Source organism: Hyposmocoma kahamanoa, unplaced genomic scaffold, assembly GCF_003589595.1.
Source record: "Hyposmocoma kahamanoa isolate Upper Pololo Valley unplaced genomic scaffold, ASM358959v1 82507, whole genome shotgun sequence".
NCBI lineage: Eukaryota > Metazoa > Arthropoda > Insecta > Lepidoptera > Cosmopterigidae > Hyposmocoma > Hyposmocoma kahamanoa.
Genome location: NW_020654152.1, coordinates 2,348 through 12,684, shown reverse-complemented (window position 1 = coordinate 12,684; position 10,337 = coordinate 2,348). Strand labels below are relative to the sequence as shown.

The 10,337-nt window shown below is 39.7% G+C and overlaps 1 protein-coding gene across 1 annotated transcript; it reads right to left on the bottom strand.

Moving 5' to 3' along the window:
* Positions 1-1,701: 1,701 nt before the first annotated feature.
* Positions 1,702-4,818, bottom strand: LOC113234292. The gene is made up of 2 exons (XM_026469592.1): positions 4,329-4,818; positions 1,702-4,271 (listed from the first exon to the last, which is right to left on the bottom strand). Exons 1-2 carry the CDS (start codon positions 4,816-4,818, stop codon positions 1,702-1,704), a joined length of 3,060 nt encoding a protein of 1,019 aa, XP_026325377.1.
* Positions 4,819-10,337: the final 5,519 nt, after the last annotated feature.

Genomic DNA, 10,337 nt, shown 5'->3' with positions numbered 1-10,337 from the left:
CTGAAAGGTCGGAAACAAGTTCTAAATGCACGGCCTTTGTCACCATGCAAACGAATACAGCAATGTAGCCCTTTGTTGTTTTGACGCCGCGACCTTTGTTAGCCTTTACGTCTACAAAGCCTGTGAAGTCGACACCTGTGTTGTAGAATGGTCTTGTTGGGTTTGTTCTCGCGGCTGGTAAGTCACCCATTTGCTGTGTTTGCTTAAGTGGATCATGTCTTCTGCACGTTACGCAATGACGTAGATGCTTTTTCACAGCTCGGTTTCCCCCCACAACCCAATAGTGCTGTCGCAGGCGAGCTTGAGTTAGACGGGCTCCTCCATGGAATGTGTCTCTGTGGGCTTGATCAATTAGCAAGTTTGTCAGATGACTGCTGTGTGGAATGACCAATGGGTGTTTCATGCTATCATCAATATTAGCATGTTTAATCCACGGACTCTTAACAACCCAGTGCTGCTGTAGATCATACTGGATGATCTATATATGGATTTAAGTTAAAAATCTTGCTCTTTGAGGATAACTTGTCTTGATTTCGTAGGCTGCTGATTTCGGAGGTGAATTCTGTTTGTTGAACTCTCTCTACGATTTTGATTTTTGCTCTCTCAAGTTCCTCGATTGATAGATAAGATTGCTTGGGTCGGTTGCGTGTTACGGCTCGCAGTACCCAGCCCAGCACTCGAGTGGCGCGTGTAATGCTGCTGTACTTATGTATTATGTCATTTACGATGTCGGCGCGTTGCTCCGTCGCGACGTTTGATAATAATGATGTTTTAATTTCTTCATCAGTGACGTAGATATGACGTTCAGCTGGTTCTTGGTTTTGTGCAAATGACTGTAACCACGACGGCCCAGTCCACCACAGTGGATGCTGTTTCAGTTGATCTACTGAGATGCCTCTGCTCGCACAGTCTGCTGGGTTGTCACCTGATTTGACGTGCTGCCAGCATTCTGCAGGCATTACTACAGTTATTTGTTGAACCCTGTTCGCTACGAATGCTTTCCAGCGGTTAGGATCACCTTGGAGCCAACCAAGTGCTGCTGTAGAGTCTGTCCACCCAAACACAGTGATATGATGGCCAGATAGACTGTCTTGAACTGTCTTCATAAGCTTTGACAGCAAAAGACATGCAGTTAGTTCTAAACGCGGAAGGGTCACAGTCTTTTTGACAGGAACTAGTCTAGCTTTTGCCGCTGCTATCACGATCGAGGGCTGTTGATTGGAGTTGCATGGTTGCTTATTGATTTTGCAGTATATTACACAAGCATAAGCTTTTGTAGACGCGTCACAAAACCCATGTAACTCAATGCTTTCGTTCCGGCTACTTCCAAACCATCTTGGAATTTTTATTTGATTGATATCTTCTAGTTCTTTTCTGATTTTATGCCATTCCATGCTCATGTTGTCTGGTAACTGGTCATCCCATTGCACTTTTTCCAGTAGACATACCTTTTGAAATAGAAGTTTCAGTGCGGTAGTTACGGGAGAGAGCCACCCCAATGGATCGAAAACCTTGGATATTTCAGATAATAGGATTCTTTTGCTTATTGGCTTTGATGATGATGGTTCCAGTATTATTTCAAATGAAAACTGATCACGTTGTGGATTCCATCGGAGCCCTAATGCTTTGGTGGAGTCCTGGTGTTTGAAATCAAATGGCTGCTGCTGATTGCTGCCTGCTGTGCTGACTCCTTGTACTAATTCAATGTTCGTTTGATGACCATTTTCGGAGATTGAATCCTCCCGGTTTGAGTAAATTAATCAAATCTGCTTGTAATTGCCTAGCAGCCTCAATGCTGTGGCTTCCACTGAGGAGGTCATCCATGTAAAACTCTTCCTCTAGTGCTTTTGCTGCAGAAGGATACTTGAAGCCTTCATCTATTGCCAATTGCTTTAATGTCCTCATGGCGAGAAAGGGTGCTGCCTTAGTGCCATAAGTTACAGTTGTTAGTACGTACTCACGTAACAGTTGATCTGTAGAATCTCTCCAAATGATTTTTTGAAGATGTTGATCCTTTTCGTGAACGAGTATTTGTCTAAACATCTTCTCGATGTCAGCTGTGAAAGCAATCTTATACTGCCTCCACCTTAAAATCAATGATAGTAAATCTGACTGTAAGTTAGGTCCACAGTACATTAAATCATTCAAGCTGCGGCCAGATGACGTAGGCGATGACGCATTGAATACGGCGCGCAATCCCGTTGTAGTGGACTCAGAACGAATTACGCAATGATGTGGCAGGTAGCAACTTGGTGTCTCGTTACTTGTACACTCACACATGTGGCCGAGATTGATATACTCATTCATTAAGTCCCTATAATCCTTTGCTATGTTTGGATTTCTTTTGAGTTTTTTCTCCAACTGAAGAAATTGTGCTACGGTTCGTCGCTTTGATTCTCCAAGTTGTTCCTTGGCATCAGGTTTCATAGGGAGTCGTACGACGTAGCGACCATCTTCTTGGCGGGTCGTATGCTGTTCGTAAAGCTGCACACATGCGTAGTCTTCTGATGACATATTAAGGGTATTATCGCCAATATCTTCAATAGACCAAAATCTGTGAATGTCTTCCATGTTGTTCAAAACTACGTTGCATTGATATGTTTTCACATTTCCACAAAGTAGCCAACCTAAATGCTTCTGCTGAGCTATAGGTTGTGATAAGTTGTCGCCTTTGATGACACCGCCCAACACGATAAGCGAATAGATGTCAGCTCCGAGGAGCAGGTCTACAGGACGACTGTTGTAAAACTCAGGGTCAGCTAGAGTTATATTTTGTATGTGTGACCAAGACGGTTTCTCAAAAGTTTGATTTGGTAAATTGTTGATGAGATTTCGCATAATAAATACATCTGAATTGAAAGTGAAATCTCCATGCAATGCGGACATGGTTATCTCCATGACGCCCTTGCAGTTGTTTTCTCTTGCTCCGAGGCCAAAAACTACACCTTTACAGCGGCGTCGTGGTAAAGCTAACTTTTGAGCAGCATTTTCCGTGATGAGAGAAACCTGAGAGCCTTGATCAATAAGCGCTCTCATGGTGTAACGTGTACCATCTGCGCCTTTAACTGCAATCAGCGCTGTAGCTAATAAAATTTCAGCTGATTGATTTCTAGAAACATGTGCTGTGCTGTGTGATATAACTTGCTCGTTGTTAATTTTCGAAGTCGGCGGTTGCTGTGCCTTTGTAAAAGCGTCATGTAACAAGGTGTTGTGTAACGCTGAGCATTCTGGACACGTTTTTGTAGAAAAACATTTATTGTCGGTATGATCATAAAGACAATTGGTGCAAAGTTTCAATTTATTTGCAGTTTTCAATTTCATGTCGCTTGTTAGCGACAAAAAGTTTTTACAATGAAAAATGCCATGTTTTTTGCTGTTGCAATGAGGACATGTGATCTTCGTTGACACGTGGAACGCTTTTGCAATCCGATTGTCACCTTTAGGGTTATTCTGATACTGCTGATTGAAATAAGGCTTCTTATTGTTGGATAAAGATGGTACTGCTGACTTCTGCTGTACATGGTCTTGTTTGCGACGTGAGGCTTCTAAAGAAGTGAACTTGTTCTCTAGAAACTCTAGAAACTCGGACATTATAGGGAGGTCTCGAGGGTTTTCAAGCGACTCTATATAGTCCTTGTGCGTATCTGCGTCTAATTTTTGTGTTAGTAGGTGTATGATCAGTGGATCCCAAGTAGATATATCCACACCCAGGTTCTTAATAGCATTCAGACACTCATTGGTAGTGTCATGAATCTTCTTTATGTGAGACGGCGATTGTTGTTGCATCGTCGGTAACGACATCATTATGTTGATATGTGAGCTGAATATTAATTTCGTGTTGTTGTACCTGTGGTTGAGAATATCCCAACAAACTAGGTAATTGTCCGAAGTGATTCGTAAATGTTGTATGAGTTTTTCAGCATCACCCTTGATTTTGCTTTTCAAAAATTGCATCTTCTGTGCGTTAGACATGGAATTATTATTATGAATAGATTCTGTGAATAAATCTTTGAACGACACCCATTTATGATAATCGCCATTAAAAAATGGAATGTCCATTATAGGTGTAGTTTTTTCTTTATACGTTACAGCCCACATTTTGCTATTTATTGACCGTTTGATGTCATTGTACTGATTTTCGTACGTGTTGAATGTTTCTTCATATTCTTCATTTTCTTCAACAAGCTCGCTGTCTATTTCCCAATGCAATGAGTCTATAGCTGCCCAACGAGTTTCTAAGTTTCTTAAGACATCTTGATATTCCCACTTTTCTGTTAAATTTGTCAAATTTATGTTTGTAAAAGTGCGGGAAATTGCTTTAAAATTGCTCTTCTGCTTGCGTAACATTTCCTCCAATTTGCTAGGAGAGCCCTGATCGCGTCTACTTCGTTGATATTGTTCTTGAGCAAAGAGCTCTGGTAGTGGCTCTTTTGTAGAAGGAGGATAATTGATTACCTTCGGCGTTGTAGGACGTTCGTCGTCTCTTGTTGATGGAGCAGAAATAGAATCAGTGGATGTGCCTGGCTTGTCCACTAATGTTTTTTCTTTTAGATATTGCTGAAGGTATGAGCGTACTTCACCGTAGAATTGCTTCGTTTTTTCGTAAGTATTTTTGGTAAAGTATTCGTTGCTGTGATCTTCATATTGGCACAGTTGACTATGATTGCTTCGAAATTCAACCCAGTATGCTTCTAAGGTGTCTAACCTTTTTTTGATGTTTGCTGGCGTCTTGCGGTCGGCGCCATCTTTTTTGAAATTGATCAAAAGCTGCTCAATTGCTCCTATGAGCTGATTTTGAATTGCTAATAAGTTTTCCATATTGATTTGCTTACGGAAAATTGATAGTTCAGCGTAATTGTAAACTTCACGTGGTATGTGCGCCTTCTCAATCTAGCCGGTGAGACCCGCTTGTGGGAGGCCGGCTAAACCGATTCGCTACCAACGCAAAGAAATACAAATTAACACTGAAATGGCTGCTGTAGTGAGCCTGCTTGTAGCGAGAACTGTCGTGCTCTCACGTAGTTGATAGCTGCAGTGCTGATTCGACGAAACTCACACGCCGAATTTCGACGTCACGAAGGCTCGAAGGACCATTAAGATGTACGGTGCTCCATACACTTATAAATGATAGTATTATAACTGTTAAGAATGTTTATTAGTTTTGATTTACAACTAATAAAGATAAATTTGATACATATGAGTACACTGCGCGATGGCTGATTGTGAACTAAATATAAATTATAACTAAATGTCGCATGAATACGTAAAATGCCGCATAAACACAATGTACGATATTGCACCGTACATGTTGTTTGAAGAAATTTATACTTTATTAAATAAAGAATATTATGTTCTATAGTATAGTGCATTTTATAAAGTGCGCCCGCCACACCTCTCTGCAGCCCGCCGCCGCTTGAAGCAGCTTCGTTTTTATGTGTTTGTTTAATGAAATGTTGCCTTATTTTGTTGAGGATAAAATTTATGTTGCATTGCCATTGCTCGCTTGAGTAAAGCGCAGCGCCCCGCCGCGCCGCGTCGCGTATTGTCTCCGCGGTGTGAATCAACGCTTAGGAGCGTGGAAATTATAGTTAAGTAAGACATAGACAGAATAAGACTAAAAACATGTTTTTATGTACGAAGTATGAAATTTTATTTTACACACAAAATTAATCACCCATTTCACAAAAAATATAAAAATTATCAAACACAAATGGGTTTGTAACCGGCTTTATTTCCAAAGATGACCGTCACTGGGCGGCCGTACCCGCCAGCTTTTATCATACAAAATTACGAAACTCGGAAATATGAATGAATCCTGCATGTAATGAAAACGTAATGTATTATTCTAGTGTACAATTGATTTAAAATTTGTAATATAATATTATTTTGTAGAAAATGAAATTGCTTTCTTTTAGAAATATTCATGTTAGTTATGTCTTATTCTACGACGTAATTATATTATCAATGAATTAACCAAATTCGTAAAAAAACGCTATTTTTGAAGTTGTTTATTTTTTTTTAAATGACAGACCCAGGCATTAAAAACTTTATGGTGTCCTAGTTACCGAAATAGCAATTAATATTAGTTCTTTTACCTGTTATAACTTCGATATCCGATAAATCGGTATAAAATCATCAGCGGCACCTCTAGGTGTGGTATGCTGTAACACATTTTTTTGGTAGATCTCTTAAATACCAAAACAAAAACAAAATTTATCTTCTCTCCTTGGTAATTTAAACATTCTTGTACAACATGTCACTTTGACATAATAGTTTAAAAATATTTAGTAAATTAATTGAAACTCTTAAGTGTTGGTGTAATCTATTATTTAATTCATTCACATATATATTACCTGTTGGTGAACGATTTTTCTATAAAATCAATATCGTGAATGGGTACCCTTTGGTTTGACATATTTTTGAAAACACCAACCCTGGCTAATTTTTCTTGTATGGTAACACAGAATATTAGTGCTGCGTACCAATTAACTCGATTTTACTTCTGTAGTCGAGCCTCATGTAAAATTATAGCTTTTCTTTAATATTTCCATGTCGAATGCCGTCATTTAGGTTGCCAAGTACTTCCTGCAAAGTAATATACGTAAACCTGGAGTCGCCATGTATTCTACATCTCTCAGGAGGAATTCGGCGGAAGCTTGTTTTTTCTGTTCGACACGTCGGCTGGCAAGGTGTTCCAGATTCTCACATTTTCTACGGTGATTTATCCCATGGCATGGTCCCCCAATGCCTCTTTTTATAAAGTAACCAGGAATAGCCAGATGCCGTAATTATGGGTCTAGGAACCCTGTACCAAACGTAAAACCCGTGTCACCGGACCGCATGGTGAGTTGACCTCTGGATTCTTTCCTTTGTTAGAGGTTTCGTCATTTATTTCAATGTACTGTAACAATCTGTATTGTTGCAGGGTTTTTTTTACGTCTACCTTTGGTACTTGTAATTTCAAATCTCGTCATCAACTGAATGGCTGAGACAAATCTGCTGTAACTTTTGTTCGGCTGTGCCCGACCACGTGTCATGAGTTCCACGGGTGGTCGGCGTCTACTTGTAACTGCGTTACTCCTGTAGAAACTACGCTGTCTTCGCAGCGGGTCTGGTATGTAATTTAAATGTACATCCGGTAAACTCCAGGTCAGTGACGTATAAGTGAAGTGTCCATGTGTCACTCATGTACTTTCAAAAACTCTTAGTGCAGTGTATTAGCTCTAAGTATATTTAAAGTTAAACTTTTCTATGTAACTAATAAGAACAGTAAGCATATCTATACACTCCTATTAAATTTAACTGTAACATGTAACAATAGTAAATTTAAAATAAAGCATCTGATTATTTCTACTTGAAACTTGTTTTCGTTGTGTGTAAGGCGCCCTTCCTTCTCCTCGTTTATAAATTTTACACGCAGAATCGGGTCAACCAGAACTCACCCCACAAACCAGTCTCATGCTCACTCAAACCGACTGGAGCTGACCATTACACTCTACGGCTACTGTATCGCGTGAGCGGTTAAAAGATAATTTTATTACTATATTTGTATCGGTTTTGTTATCTGTTAACTTATTGTTACCGTAGGATAACTAAAGCCTCTCTATGAATGTGATATTAAATGTATGGGAGCGTTTAATGTAAATATGTTGGATATTTCTAGTTTTCTTTTTAAATAGTTATTAATGGTGATTAACTCATTAGGTAATGTACTTTCGATATCAGTTTATAACTTTTTGATATCTCTTATATTTATGGAATAATCGCCCGGGCACACTTATATACTTTTACTAAATTAAACAGAATAATTATTTTGCACGAGTATCGTCATGACAAGTAAAAAGTAAGTAAATATAACATTAAAATCTAATATTTTTATGATTAGTTACATTTAGGTCTCAACCTAGAATGCCTTGAATACTTGCCTAGTGTTAGTATTAAATGTGGTCACGCTTCTTCTTGTTCGCAACCAAAGTGCACAAATAGTGCCGTTTTGCTATGAAGAGGTGGTTGTAGTCTTCAATCGACGATAGCGAACGCCGTGGTGTATGCCCAAGCATCGATCAGGCACGTCGGAGAGGTCCGACCTCGGATAGGTGTTAATCAAACTGTAACTCTAGCAGTTACCCTGTTAGCAATCTTATCAGCGAGAAGGACTGAGGGTAATTCTAGGTCTGTGCAAATATAACCTCAGCTATTCATCACGTTGGGAATTGAGAGCACTATAGATTTGCTTAATTAGATTTTGAGATTTACTTTATTTTTTTATTATTAGCGTTTTCTGCATCGGGTTTTCTTAGTTTACCGTCGGATGTCCTAACGATAAAGTTTTTGTTAAAAGCATTCGATTTACACTCCAGTCAGGAACCTATTTAGATATGATTTTTATAACACGAGTTGTCAGTATGCCTATAAGAACAAACGATGGTTCCTTCTTCCTCAATTAGCCCCTTGACATAGATCGGCGGTCGCTTCGGACCAACTGACGACGTCGGCGGACGGGCACAAGGATAGGATCCAGCGGGGTTGGGGGTTGGGGGTATTGAATAAACATCAGCCCTTCATCGACTTATCCGTATTACACAAAATTATAGCACATGGGCCGCGCCCGCGGTGAGCGGGGCGGCGAATACGGGGGCAGCGAATAAAAGGCAATAAGTTATTGCAAATGGTGTGTCCCTAACAGGGCTGCCACTAAGCTGCTCTCTTTTAATTTGTAGACAGTGGTCATATTTTTTAAACTTTATATCGTATGTCGAGAAAAAGAGAGAACAGTCTAGCTTAGAAGTGTTTGTTTTCATTGTTATTTACTAACGAGCTTCTAAGTGTCAAGTTAGTTGGAACCTGCATTAATTTGATTTGTGGGTGCTTTACTTTCCTCTTTTTTCGTTGAAGATTAAACTGTGGCAGCCCTGATTCCGGTCGAAGGCTTTTGATATTTATAACACCAATTTGAAGAGATCCACCTCGTCTTTTTATTTTAGCATACCATGTGAATCGCTCAAGGGCACCCGTTAGGCATGGTGCAGGTCTGGCTACCTTGGTCGGTCGCGGCATGTGAATACATCTGTGCACAGACCTATATTTCGTGAAAAATTTGAAGCAACGATCCGTACTCAGATTAGTATGGTTTCATTTCGCATTATTTACGAGGAATAAATTATTAGGGATCCCTCCCCTGAGCTCCTCTCTCCCGTGCAAAAATATGAAATGTAGAATTGCTATGAAGAGCGCGTGGAACATAAACGATACGAGTCATCACGACTCAAAATGTACTCATGTGGTGAATCTTGTGTATAAAAAAGATATGCCTAAATGTGCCTAATGGTGTTTATGCAATCGCCAAATTTAATTATTTTACAACCAATTTTGGAATACCAGAGTACAAACAATCCACACACAACAAAGCTACGTCTATTCCGTGAGGCTTCTATTTGTGATATGCGATAGTAAAGATTCACAACGGAGTCGTATAAAGATGAATTTACGTCAACTTTATAACCAACAGATTACGCGTTCGAATCCGATATTGCCGATGGAAAATGGCAACAAAGTATTAAAATACATTAAAAATTAACGAAAAAATGCCTCGCAAGAGAATGTTTTGCTGTTGTATTGACATTAATTTAAAACCCTGTTGTCATGTTTGCTTCATATTGCAACATAAAATAAAGTAGAGCCTGGCGTCATTACACAACCGGCAGTGGGTCATTATCGGTTTTATCCGGCCGGCACCGTTACACCGTTACCCTAACCAAACCAAACTATCCGTACCCTAATCTGTTATGCTCGCGCCCCGCGCCCCGCGCCCCGCGCCTTGCGCAACGGCTAATACTTTGCACAGGATTTGTGCATGTTCTGCGCTTTACAGTCTCATGATTATAAATTCCGCAACAAACTTAGTCAAATCATAATTCTTAAAATGTTAATCAAAAGGTACCTACATAAACTTTTGCCTTGTCCGCTGGGAAGCGCCAAAATAGCCGAAAGTTTTCTTGCAAATTGCGATAGCGGGTGGGACTATGAAATTAATTATCATTCAAGTTCAGTGTCTACGTCGCGTGGAGCAGCCGCTTTGATTCGTCTGCTAGTATTTTTTTAAATTATATCCAAGTGAGAATTTTTTGTTTGCTTAATTTTCATCGTTCAAAGCGGAGCCGCACAAAAACACACATTTCTGTTCCATCCGGTAAAAATACAATCATTATAAGACATCAACAACAGGAACTTTAAGCTATTTCGTTCGGCGCTTGCCACCTCATGAAACGACGATCGACTACTCACCATAATACCGAAGCTCTTTCAATATGATAAACACCGATCGCCTTTATCAAATC

What these genes read in the sequence shown, in the direction of transcription:
- LOC113234292 (XM_026469592.1), bottom strand. Translation starts at nt 4,818, where the DNA reads ATGGAAAACTTATTAGCAATTCAAAATCAGCTCATAGGAGCAATTGAG. An exon ending in AATGTTACGCAAGCAGAAGA is followed by an intron (nt 4,272 to 4,328) that starts GCAATTTTAAAG and finishes CAAATTTAACAG; the next exon opens with AAAAGTGGGAATATCAAGAT.